At 38.7% G+C, this 13,262-nt stretch overlaps 1 protein-coding gene across 2 annotated transcripts; it reads right to left on the bottom strand.

Moving 5' to 3' along the window:
• Positions 1 to 676: 676 nt before the first annotated feature.
• LOC105988134 (olfactory receptor 6C2-like) lies at positions 677 to 9,428 on the bottom strand. Of its 2 annotated transcripts, XM_013019671.1 has the most exons (2): positions 8,511 to 9,428; positions 677 to 697 (listed from the first exon to the last, which is right to left on the bottom strand). In XM_013019671.1, exons 1-2 carry the CDS (start codon positions 9,426 to 9,428, stop codon positions 677 to 679), a joined length of 939 nt encoding a protein of 312 aa, XP_012875125.1. The 2 variants fall into 2 exon arrangements, with proteins under 2 accessions (XP_012875125.1, XP_012875118.1); XM_013019664.1 differs by lacking the exon at positions 677 to 697 and having other exon boundaries at positions 8,490 to 9,428.
• Positions 9,429 to 13,262: the final 3,834 nt, after the last annotated feature.

Genomic DNA, 13,262 nt, shown 5'->3' with positions numbered 1-13,262 from the left:
TGTCCCTCAGCTCTTCAGCTCAAGGCTAGCGCTCTACCACTTGAGCCACAGTGCCACTTCCGGCTTTTTTCTTTTTGTTTATGTGGTGCTGAGGAATCGAACCCAGGGCCTCGGGCATGCAAGGCAAGCACTCTACCACTGAGGCACCTTTCCAGCCCGAGCATGACAATTTCTTTCTGAGGTATGGTGACATCTCTCAGGAAATGATCACTCTGGACCAAGTGGAGAATGATGTCTGTTACCCTTCCTGATTCAGGCTTCCCGGGCCTACATAGAATGCCTGCTCAGGTCCTCAGCCAGGTCTAAGCCCAGTTCATCTGTATTATTCTGTTTGTAAACATCAACATTCATTGGTGTCCTACTCTTGTAACAGGTACTGGAAAGCTGTTTTGGCTGAGTGGTGCTGAGTTTTTACTTGGGTTCATGGGTTAATTAAAAGCAAGATAAAAGCTTGGCATTTTTGCCTTTATTTTCTATCTGTGTCTTTTGCCCCAAGCCATTCTTTCCTGCAGGCACATTGCAGCAGAAAACCAGGAAGGAACTGTCAGGAAACAAGACCAGTCTGCCAAGCATCAAGGATTCTTTTTTTTTTTTTTTTCATCAATGATTCTTATTGTAACAAGTTCTCACTTGACCAATCCTGAGATACTGGGCTGTCACAAGTGTCTGACTACCTCTAAACAGTCTGTGAATAGCACTCTTTAACTCTGCATACCTGACCCTTAATTTTTTTCTCTCTTAACCCTATAACACATCTCTGTATCCTGAAGATGACTGAGTAAGGGCTAGAATGCTATCTCCCAATGGCTGCTTGTACCATGTAATAAATCTCCTTCCCTTGCTTTTCACCATGTCTATTTGGCATATGTGAGCAAGTAGCTAGACTTATAGAATCCCAAGTATTTGAATTTAGGGTCTAAAATTCCAGTTTCAATCTCATTTGAAACGTATTAGGGCAACTTGTGTAGGACAGCCTACGAAAGCTCATTGAGTTATTGTGTTATTTTCCTAACACAATGTTTTCAAATACACCTTGTGATACTGTTCATTAAAGAGAGGGAATAAAGGGATACAGGTTGACCCATTGAAACAATGAGATGTACAAAACACTATGTTGAAAATGAACTTTACAACTTCAGGCATGGGGGGCGGGGAGAGGGAGGAGTTGGGAAGGGGGGATGGGAGGGACGGTTGGAGAAAAACAAAGGAGGGGGTAACAATGCTTATTAGGAAATGTACTCATTAACTTACTCATGTAACTGTAACCCCTCTGTACAGTATCTTTACAATAAAAATATATATTAAAAAGAAATATAATTCAAGGAAAGGTTGCTTTACTAGATAATCAACTCATTTGTCCCTATTTGTAGCTTTTACAATTTATTAAATAGAAATTTCAGGACCTTTCTGCAGAACTATTGGATAAAGTAGTTTGGAATAACCCATGAAAATATGAAAATTTGTATTAAAAAAATCTCTCTAGGTAATTAGAGTTAAGGTTGGGAACTCCGGTTAATGCAATTCCTGATAGAGCCAGGATTAATCAGTGTAGAGCACTAAGTAGTGTCCACTCCCCTCAGGACAGAAATAATAATTAAATGAATTGTATTTTTGAGACAATAATAACTGAAATTTTGGTTAGATAAATGAGTGAATATACTGAGATGTATGTTTCTTTCATGTGTAATGAATAGAATTTTGTTAATAGGAATTAGTATTTCCTATACATATGTCTGTCAAAGCAAAGATCAGATAGTTAAATGCTTATTGCTTGTATCTGGTATCAGAAAAGTTAAAGGCCTGGTGTAGAGTGACGGCTCAATAAATGTTTCATAAGTCATTCATAAACGTTTAAAACAAAAGAGGGAGAGGGAATCAAGCCAGGCTCTGGTGGCTCACACCTCTAATCCTAGCGACTCAGGAAGCTGAGATCTGGGAATCACAATTCAAAGCCAGCCTGGACAGGAAAGTCTGTGAGACTCTTATATGTTATATATAAGATATATAAGACTCTTATATGGTTCAAAGTGGTAGAGTGTTATCCTTGAGCAAAAGAGCTCAGGGGACAATGCCTAGGTCCTGAACTCAAGCCCTATGACAGATGCAGGGTGGGAGGGTGGGGGAGGGGTGCTGGTGGAGGAGGGAGAGAGAGAAGGAGAGAGAGGGAGAGAGAGAGAGAATGGGAATCATTCCCACTTGTAGATATTCAAATTTAAACATTTGGTAGACATTTAGGATTGGGAATAAGAAATTTCTCCAAGATCTTTCCCTAACAAGGAATGCTTTATTCTTAAAATATCTTTCCAAAACACTTTTTTAAAAAGTCTTCTTAAAATCCAAATTTCACTTGTCAGAAAATAGAGTGCCATCCTTTAATTTTTTTCCCACCTTTGGTTGTTACTGGGGCTTGAATTCAGGGCCTGGGTACTGCCCCTTAACTTTTCTTCTCAAGGCTATTGTTCTATTACTTGAGCTACAGCTCCACTTCCAGATTTTTTGATAGCTAATTGGAGATAAGAGTTTCATAGGCTTTCCTATTCAGGTTGGCTTTTAGCAATGATCTTTATATCTCAGCTGCCTGCTAAGAATTCAAGTGTGATCCATCTGCACCAGACTTTGAGTTTTTATAGTGTTTTCTTGTCAAGAAACACAATGCCAGGCATCAGTGGCTTATGCCACTGATAATCTTAGCTACGCAGGAGGCTGGGATCTGAGGATTGCAGCTCTAAGCAAGCCCTGGTAGGAAAGCCTGTGAGATTCCTATCTCCAATTAACCACCAGAATACACCAGAAGTGTCACTGTGGCTTAGAGTGGTAGAGGGTAGCGTTGAGCCAAAGAGCTTGGGAACAGTGCCCAGTTCCTGAGTTCAAGTCCTATGATCAGAAAAACAAAAGAAACACTGCTAATTGTATTTTAGGTTTTGAAACTCGTAAGTCAAAGCCTTTTGCCCTGTGACTTTCAAGGACTTGAGTTCTACATGGTAAACAGCTAGCATGATGAAAGTAAGTAAATCATACTCACGATTCTGATGGCTGTTTAGGGCTTCCATGGGCAACTTAACCACAAAGATCTTTAGGGGACTCTTGCCAAAGAGTTTGTTAATTCTGATGTTATCACTATACTTTTCATGTAACTGGTGCTTGCCATCACTGCCAAGTGTGTGATTAGAGATCTCCTAGGTTTCCATTGTCCATAAAACCCAAGTCTTCCTCAAATGTCCTTTCTCTCCAGCAAGTCTTATAAGAACACCAAAAGGTATGTTCTTTCTCACTCTAAAAATTTTTTGTCGCTCTAATGCCAGTAAAAGCGCATATTAGTGTTGAAAGAGTTTAAGACCAAAGCGATGAGAAACATTTTAGTTGGGGTAGTAGCAGTATCTAGACCTCTCTACAGGAGAGGCCCTGTAAATTCTCTATTAATAAGAATGGTATAACTTATATCTGTTTGGTTCACAACAGATATTTAGTGATCATTTGATTAAAGAAAAACCCAATCTACAATACCCTTTGGGATTCTAGATACAAAAAGTGCTAATTAGCCTCTAGTGTAATAGACTTTGTGAGGAAAAGAATTCAACAGCTATGAGTGGGTATGGTGCTGGTGGGAATGGGGAGATGAAACATCAGAATCATAAAGAGGTCAGGTGCAAAACACCCAGAAGAGAAAGCACCAGGGTGGTTTCTTTGCCCCTTTTCTTTTCACTGCAGAGGGATTCTTCAAGGGACTTCAAAGATGCCTCACTAGGGATTCCCAGACATGTTGCCTTTGCATTAAGTCACACATCTTCTACCACAGGAGAAATAGCTTTTGCTTCGGTTTTTGAGCTCTCAATAACCCGAAGTGTGTTTTGCCCATTTGTGTGACTCATTATCATTAGTGATTAGAAAAGTGAGCACTCACTCTTCCTCTTTCAATTAATTTTTTTAATTAAGTTTTTTATTGTGAAAATACTGTACACAGGGGTTGCAGTTACATGAGCAAGGTAATGAGTACATTCCTTATCCAGCAGTGTTGCCTCCTCCTTTGTTTTTCCCCTACCAATTAATTTTTTAATCTACTGTCAGATCTCTCTAGTAACAAATTAGCAAAAGAACAAATCCTTATTTATTTACTTTAAACATTATCCTTACCGGGTGCCAGTGGCTCATGCCTGTAATCCTAGCTACTCAGGAGGCTGAGATCTGAGGATCACAATTCAAAGCCAGCCCAGACAGGGAAGTCCACCAGTCTCTTATTTATAACTAATACAGAAAAAAACTGGAAAGTAGTGTTGTGGCTCAATAGTAGAGGGTTAGCCTTGAGCAAAAGGAGCTTAAGGATAGCACCCAGGCCCAGAGTTCAAGGCTCAGGCCCGGGACAAAAAGGGGGTTTCAATTCATTTCAGTTTATGAGCACAGTGCATCTTGGTCAATGTCATTCCTTCTATCATTCTTCCCCATGTGTCGAAACCCCACTCCTCCCTTCGTATCGAAATATATATATGTCTATCTATCTATCTATCTATCTATCTATCTATCTATCTATCTATCTATCTATCTATCTATCTATCTATCTATCTATCTATCTATCTATCTATCGAGAGAGACACTTAATAAAAGAGGTGAAGGACCTCTATGACAAAAACTTTAAAAACCTGAAAAAGGAAATAAAAGCAGAACTAAGCAAGTGGAAAACCTCCCATGCTCCTGGATTGGATTAACTTCGTGAAGATGGCAATACTGCCAAAGGCTATCTACTAATTCAATGCGATACCTATCAATATCCCAATCTCATTCTTCAATGAAATAGAAGAAGCAGCCCAAAAAAGACCCCAAATAGCAAAAAACAATCCTTATTAGAAAGAACAGTGCTGGAGGAATATCAATTCCAAATTTCAAACTCCACTACAAAGCCATAGTAATCAAAACAACTTGGTACTGGCATAAGAACAGACCTGAGGACCAATGGAATAAGACTGAAGACCCAGAAATGAACCCACAGACCTATAGCCACCTAATAATCTTTGACAAGGGAGCTAAAGAAATAGAATGGAAGAAGGACAGCCTTTTCAGTAAATGGTGCTGGAAAAATTGGTTAAACACTTATAGAAAACTAAAGCTAGATCTGTATGTATCCCCTGCACCAGAATCAACTCCAAATGGATCAAAGACTTCGAAGTCAAAGCAGACACCCTGAAAACCTTACAGGAAGGAATAGGAGAAACCTAGGTCTCCTTGGCACAGGCTGAAATTTTCTTAATAGAGACCCAGAAACACAACAAATCAAAGAAAGGTTGGATAAATGGGATTGCATGAAACTGCAAAGCTTCTGCAAGACAAAGAACATAGCTAGCAAGATCAATAGAAAGCCCACATATTGGGAGAAGATCTTCACTAGCCATATAAAAGGGTTTCGTATCTAAAATATACTCAGAACTCATAAAACTAAATCCCCCACCAACAAATCCTCAAAGAAACAACTGCTTGATAAACAAGTGGGCTAAAGACTTAAAGAGAGTTTTCTCCAAAGAGGAAATAAGAATGGCCAATAGACACATGAAGAAATGCTCAACTTCTCTAGCCATAAAAGAAATGCAAATCAAGACAACATTGAGTTTCCACATCACCCCAGTTAGAATAGCAATAATCAAGAAATCTAATAAGAACAGATGCTGGAGGCGATGTGGCTAAAAGGGAACTCTACTGCATTGTTGGTGGGAGTGTAAACTTGTTCAACCACTTTGGAAAGTAGTATGGAGGTTCCTCAAAAGAGTTCACATAGAGCTCCCCTATGACCCAGCAATCCCACTTTTGGACATTTATCCAAATGATCACAAACATGGTCATGCCAAAGCTATAAACACAACCATGTTTATTGCAGCATTATCCACCATAGCTAAGATATGGAACAACTCAGATGCCTCTCAGTAGATGAATGGATCAAGAAAATGTGATATATATAATTCTCGATAGGAAATGTACTCATTATCCTACTTAGGTAACTGTAATACCTCTGTACAGTATCTTTACAATAAAAAACCATAAAAAATTAAAAAAGAAAGAAAGAGAAAGAAAGAGAGAAAGAGTGTCTCATTGACTTTCCTGTCTGGGCAGGAAATTACTATCCTAGGATCTCAGTCTCCTGAGCAGCTAGACCTAGATCTGACCTATGGAAATCATGAGTTTGGACCTAGGACCCAATATATCCTATAGCAAGAATAATGAGTGGCACAGAATAAATAATGCGTGAATCTGCTCTCTCTCTCCTTCCTTCTCTCTCACCCTCCTTCCCTCCCCCCCTCTCATAATAGGGCTTGAATTCACGGTGTGGGTGCTGTCATTTAGCATTTTGCTCAAGGATAGCCCTTTATCACCTGTGCCACATCTATACTTCTGGCATTTCGGTGGTTAATTGGATATAAGAGTGACACAGACTTTCCTGCTTGGTCTGATTTCAAACTGCGACCTTCAGATCTTATTTTGTTTTGCTACATGGATTTCCCTTCTGTATCGAAAACATTCATTATGTTTCCCACTCATGTTGCCTTGTGAAGTGTCTTGAATTATTTACATTTCATGATTGGACATCCTATATTCTGTTTGATTGCTCTGGGGCAAAACTTTGCTTCTTTTGAATTTTCTAAATATATAGCAAAATGTCAAATATGTATTCAAATATTTGTCAAATTATGAATAAGAAGTACTTACAGGCAAGAGAATTTTTAGGGCTGTCTCTGTTTTTAGGAGAAAAGATTACCTCAGCAAGAAACGCATTAAGGTTGGGGAGGTTTTAAAATATTCAAAGTAGCTTTTCTGTCTAAAGAATGGCCACTTTGGAATCAATTGTGCTAATAAACAATGTGTTTCCTGAGGAGGGGTATCTTGATATTGGGGACTAATAAAGATTCTTTGTTGCCATCTCCAAGAACAAAAGCAAAATAGATATTTAGAAGAAGGCACTCCAGAGAGACTGGAGAGCAATTGCAATGGAGCAACAAACACAAGTCATCAGCAGTATAAGGAGGAAAGCATCTGAGTAGGAGTACTGGGTCAAATGTCATTTTGGGATTGGCTGGTCAGCAGAAAGGATCTCTAAATTTTCTTTCAAGTCTATCATTTAGAGAGTGAGGAGTCTTTATCAGCATAAAGAAAGTCATTATTATTTAACTGGAGGATGGTATTTATTTTGTATAGACCCTTGAAGTTTCTTTTAAAGAATAGCTTTAGATTACAGAGAAATTGGGAAGATAATACAGAGTTTGAGCCACACATACCTTATGCGCGCCCATTTCCTTTTATTAATAATATCTTCCATTATCATGATGAAGCTGATAATGATGACTTGAACATAAAAGGCAATATATATGCACACACATATGTGTGTATATATACATATATACATATATGTATATATGTTCTTTGGTGTTGGTAGTGGGGCTTGAACTCAGGGCGTAGGCACAGTCCTTTAGCTTTTTTGCTCAAGGCTAGCACTCTGCCATTTGAACCATACCTCCTCTTCCAGCTTTTTGGTGGTTATTAGAGATAAGAGTCTCACAGATGTTCAGGTACAGGCTGACTTGGAACCACAATCCTCAGATTTCAGCCTCCTGAGTAGCTAGGATTACAGGCAGTGATGGTAGCAGACATTGAATGCTGGGAGCCTTGTTCTTTCTTTATTGTAGTCATATCCTATTTCAAGATACAATAATCTCAGGTAATAATCCCAGATAATTTCTGGAAAGTCCAGTGGAAATGCTTTTTGGATATTAGTTTAAAAGGAAGAGTGTGATCATTCTCATGGATTTTGAAATTTCACCATTAGCACCTTTTACATATTTCTGAAAAAAATACACATTTTAAAACTATATATAAAACTGGAGCTAGGAAGATTGAGGTGGTGGGAGGCTGGGAAGGATAGGAAAGAATGATGAGGGATGACATTGACCAAGATGCATTTTACTCATAAATTGATACTTCGAATTGAAACCTCTTTGTACAACTATGTAAATAAAATAAAAAATTTAAAGTGAAAACAAACACAAAACAAAACAAGAAAGAGCTCTGGAGTGCTGCATTTTGCTTTACATTGTTTTTCAAGTTTCAGTGAAGAATCTTTAATTACTCTTCAACAATTTGGGCTCAATATCAAAGTCTCCTCCCAAAGTGAGGGACAGTCCCTGAGTATTTAGAGTCTGGCTGTACATATGGCAAGAAGTACGTTTGTTTACTTGTATGTTCTCTTTTTAACATTAGGGATTTGGGAAATCTAATCTGTGGTGCATACTATAATTGAAAAAAAATCATTCTAAGTTAAGTTTATAAAGAAAGTGAAATAAGTTGACTGGTCTTGTTTTAGATTAGAAGAACAACAACAAAAAAAGAAAACCACCCCTGGGGTAATAGTATATTGATGAAACTATTCAATAGGAAGAGATCTTATATATGTGAAGTTCACAACTGTTGCTCACGGTTGCTCATAGTTCAATTCCGTTTGATGTAGCAACAGGTTCTTACTTCTTTGTGAGAAACACAATCCGTTTTACTGTGTCTTTGAAGGCTTCTTTCACTTGTTTGTTTCGAAGTGTGTAAATGAAAGGGTTGAGCAAAGGGGCAACGGAGGTTGTGAGTACAGACACTACCTTATTAATGGCCACGCCCTCCTTTGCTGAGGGTTTGATGTAGATGAAGATGCAGCTGCCATAGGTGATGGAAACCACAATCATGTGGGAAGAGCAGGTAGAAAAGGCCTTTTTCCTTTGTTGAGCAGAAGGGAGCTTTAGTATCGTCTTGACAATATATATGTAGGACAGGACCACACATACTAGAGTAACAATGAGTGTCAATATGGCAAAACTCAAGATAATCTTCTCAATGAACACTGTGTCTGAGCAGGTTATCTGCAGAATAGGAGAGGTATCGCAGCCAAAATGATCAATCACATTTGAGTCACAGAATTCCAGCTGGAGGCCTACACCAAGAGGTGGCAGAATGATCAGCAAGCCAGCACCCCAGCAGCAGAGAACGAGTATAGCGCAAACATGGTTGTTCATGATGGTTGTATAATGCAAAGGTTTGCAAATGGCCACATAACGGTCATAAGACATGGCAGCCAGGAGAAAGAATTCTGTTGCTGCAAAGAGGACAATAAAAAACAATTGGGTGGCACAAGCATTATAAGTAATAATATTATCTCCTGTTGTCATACTATACAGGAATCTGGGAATACAGGCTGTGGTGAATGAGATTTCTAAGAAAGAGAAATTCCGGAGGAAAAAATACATGGGAGTTTTAAGACGGGAATCCACAAGCGTGAGGGTGATAATGATGAGGTTTCCAGTCACACTTAACATGTAGGTAAGAAACAAAAATAGGCAAAGTACAAGTTGTAGTTTGGGGTCATCTGTTAATCCCAGCAGGATGAATGTTGTTATTGCTGTATGATTTCTCATCACTACCTTGTGCCAAGTGACAAGCGATTGAACCTAGAGAGAGAGAGAGAGACAGAGAGAGAGAGAGACAGAGAGAGAGACAGAGAGACAGAGAGAGACAGAGAGAGATAGAGGGACACACATAGAGAGACAGAGAGATAGAGAGACAGAGAGAGCCATAAAAATCTGGTAATCAGAATGAAGATATCCCAATTGGCCAGTTTACACCCACTTAATCTTTTACTTGATTAGTTTGTTAACATAGCTTTGCAATCAATGTCCTACTAGGAGATGTTTAAAAAGTATCTTATGTAAGCTGGGTGCTGGTGGCTCATGCCTGTAATGCTAGCTTTTCAGGTGGCTGAGATCTGAGGATAGCGGTTCCAAGTCAGCCCGGGCAGAAAAGTGCCTATGAGACTCTTATCTCTGATTAACACTGGATATGGCACTGTGGCTCAAAGTGGTAGAACACTAGTCTTGAGTAAAAGAGCTCAGGGACACTGCCCAGACTCTGAGCTCCAGCCTCATGACTAATCAAGCCTTCGTGACAAAACATACAATTTATTTCTCAAGTAATTGTTCTCAGAATCCATCTTGTAAGAGAAATATGCTGAATTTACTCTCACAAGGATACTAGTAAGCTTAGGTGAAGTTAATTGTTAAATGAGCAATTTTAAGTATGGCTCAAGAGTTTTATAGAAAAGCTGTATAAGAATAATTGCTTAGATTTTTTAAAGATAACTTCTGTTTTTACTCAAAGTATATATCTGGCATTTGAAAGTCAAAGTTTGTTTTCACTGTTAAGTAAATAACCAACATCTACTCATGTCAATAGTTGTTTAATGAGCAGTTATTATTTGAAGAGCATAGGGTGGAGATACCACTGTGAACAAGTTGCTCCTGGAAAGAGCTTTTGGGCCACCACAAGTGGCAGATAATATTTCTTTTCTGTGCATTCCAGGGACATAGTAACACAGATTATAATGGGAATATAAGCTCGCATGTGTGTTCCTTGAGAACTGCCCTTAGTTGTACTGGCAGCTATTCACACAGTTCATCTTTTCCTATTCAGGTTCCCTGGGCAATTTTTTTAAAAAAATATTATCTTTAAGAGTTGTTCAAAGGGACTTGAATTCAGCATATCAGTGTGTAATCACAATGCCTTTGAGCAATGTCACCACTTTTATCATTCTCCCCCATTACTCCTAACCCCACCTATTCCTTCATATTTGCGCTTCCGTTTTCATGTATGAACATTGAATACTAAGACCGCATTCTCCCACCCTGCCTCTCTCCACTTGTCTGCCCTGGGTTCTTTCCTTTCTTCTAACTTGTCAGTCTAAGCTGTCACGGGATGTGAAGTTAGCAAAGCACATTGGTTAGGTTCACAGGCGTGATTCTTGGAACAAAGAAATGTCCCCTCTCCTTGGCTCATGGGAGCAATAGTTTACTGGAGAGATGATATTTTGCCATGCCTTTGTTACAAGTCTCTGCCAGATGAGTATAGTGATAGATCAAGTTCATTTCTTTGCTTTTTTTTTTGGTATTGGGGATGAATCTCAGGAATTCATGCTTGCTGGGTATGTGCCTCCAGTCCCATTTCTGCACTTCTGATTTCTCTTTCCCTCTTTCCCTTTAGTACTTTCTTCTTTACATCACAGACTGTTTCAATAGCAACCTTTGACTTTCTGATTCCAGCCCTCCTCTCTCCTATGGAACACTGCAGTTAAAAAAATCACTCCTTCTCCTTACCAAAATATGTATTCTTAGTCTGGCACAGGTAGTTCATGCCCATAATCTTAGCTACTTAGGAGGCTGAGATCTGAGGATCGTGGTTTGAAGCCAGCCTGAGTAGGAAAGTCTGTGAGACTTATGTCCAATAAACTACTTAGAAAAAGCCTGAAGTGGTACTGTGGCTCAAGTGGTAAGAGCAGCACTCTAGGCCCTGAGTTCAAACCCCAGGACTGGAATAAACAAACAAAATATTTATTTTTCTGTATTATTAGAAAAGTCTGAAGAATTTAATCATTATAGCATTTGAATGCTTGTTAATATTTAAAGTGTCTAAAATGTGTTAGATTTCAGGGGCATTACTCTTTAATTCACAAAACTTGTTAAATAAACACTACTAAAAGAAAAGCTAAGTACATTTATTGGCTATTACTTGATGCAAGCTTCTTCATTTTATTTGCAAATTTTCGCTGGGCTAAGGGGTTTCATTGAGATTTTTGCATATATGCAAATAACATACTTGGACCAAACCCATCCCCCTGTCACTCCCCCTCATTCCTCTTCCCTCTTCATGGGACAAATCCAATAGGCTTTATTGCTATGTCTTCATACATAGAAACACTGTGTGTGTGTGTGTGTGTGTGTGTGTGTGCATTGGGTCAGGGCCTGGGTCCTGTCTTTGAGCTTATTTTGCTCAAGTCTAGCTCTGTACCACTTGACCCAGAGCTCCACTTCTGGCTTTTTTTCTTTTTTCTTTTTTTGGTTAATTGGAGATACGAGTCTGATGGCCTTTCCTGTTTGGGCTGGCTTGAACAATGATCTGCAGATCACAGTCTCCTGTGTAGCTAGGATTACAGGTATAAGCCACTATACCTGGCTGTAAAACACTACTTTTTAATAATGCATTAATCCTGTTATGGTAGATTCTTTGGGCATACATTAGTTCATATGTATATATATATATGTACTGAACTTTGATTCAGGACTTTGTGCTTGCTTGGTTGTCACCGTACCACTTGACCCACAATTCTAGCCCTGAGTTTTGCTGGCTATTTTGGAGAGAGGGAGTCTCATGGATTTTCTAGCCAGGCTGTCTTTGAACTGTGATCTTCTGGATTTAGTTTCTTGAGTGGCTAGGATAACAGATGTGAATCATTAATATCTGGCTCATTTTGATTTTTATTTACCAACAACCATACCAGTGGTTTATGTTATATTGGGAAGATTTCCCTGGGAGGCAGAAAGATACTTATTTTTGTAGTTTGGATCAATTAAAACTTGAAATAATTTTATTAAATAAGTAATAAGCTTAACATCTTCCCTCCTATAAGTACTATTTGAATGATCATGAACAGACAACCCTTGGCGACTTAACCAGTGTAGGACCACTAACTCTAAGGCACTTTGGTAATTCTGGGACAGATTACAAGTCAGTCATTTTCTTTCAGAGATTCTCTAGCAAATTCACAAACATATTTCAAACTCTTTATTTGAAACAGATTGAATTCTGACTTCCTTTGAGATAGAGGTTGCCCTTGGACTGATTGAATAATTTAGCTTCAAAGAGTTTGAATGCTGCATCTCCCAAAAAAGTGGCAAGAATGTCATAAATACCTGATGGATAATAGGCTAAAGTTATAATAAGATCATTTCTAAAACTGATTTTGTTTTCCATGACACCAATGGATATAACTGGTGGTGCTCTCTTTTCCATTGTCTGTTAAATTTCTATGAAGAAACAACTGTCTCAACAGATAGTTATGGCTAGGATAAAGGGTGAAGTAACTTTCTCAGGAGAATTCTAATTTCATGTGCATTCAGAACAATAATTTACTAGAAGTGCTCATCAAAACCTTACTGAAATATAATAGTAGTGAATTGAATTCAGATTTCAGAACTGTTGACCCTCTGCTTACATTTAGAGACTATGGGAAAATATTCACAACAATTGCACATATATGTACTTACTTTTTTTTGGGTTGATTATGGGGCTTGAACTCAGAGTTTGAGCACTGGTCCCTGAACTCTTTCGCTCAAGCCTACCACTCTACCATTTTGAGCCACAGCTCCACTTCTGGTTTTGGTGTTTAAAGCCACCCCAGGTTAGCTTTGAAGTGTAATCCT

This window comes from Dipodomys ordii, unplaced genomic scaffold (genome assembly GCF_000151885.1).
Source record: "Dipodomys ordii isolate 6190 unplaced genomic scaffold, Dord_2.0 Scaffold3, whole genome shotgun sequence".
Lineage (NCBI taxonomy): Eukaryota > Metazoa > Chordata > Mammalia > Rodentia > Heteromyidae > Dipodomys > Dipodomys ordii.
The sequence above is the reverse complement of the archived record's forward strand: the minus strand, read 5'-3'. Positions and strand labels throughout refer to the sequence as shown.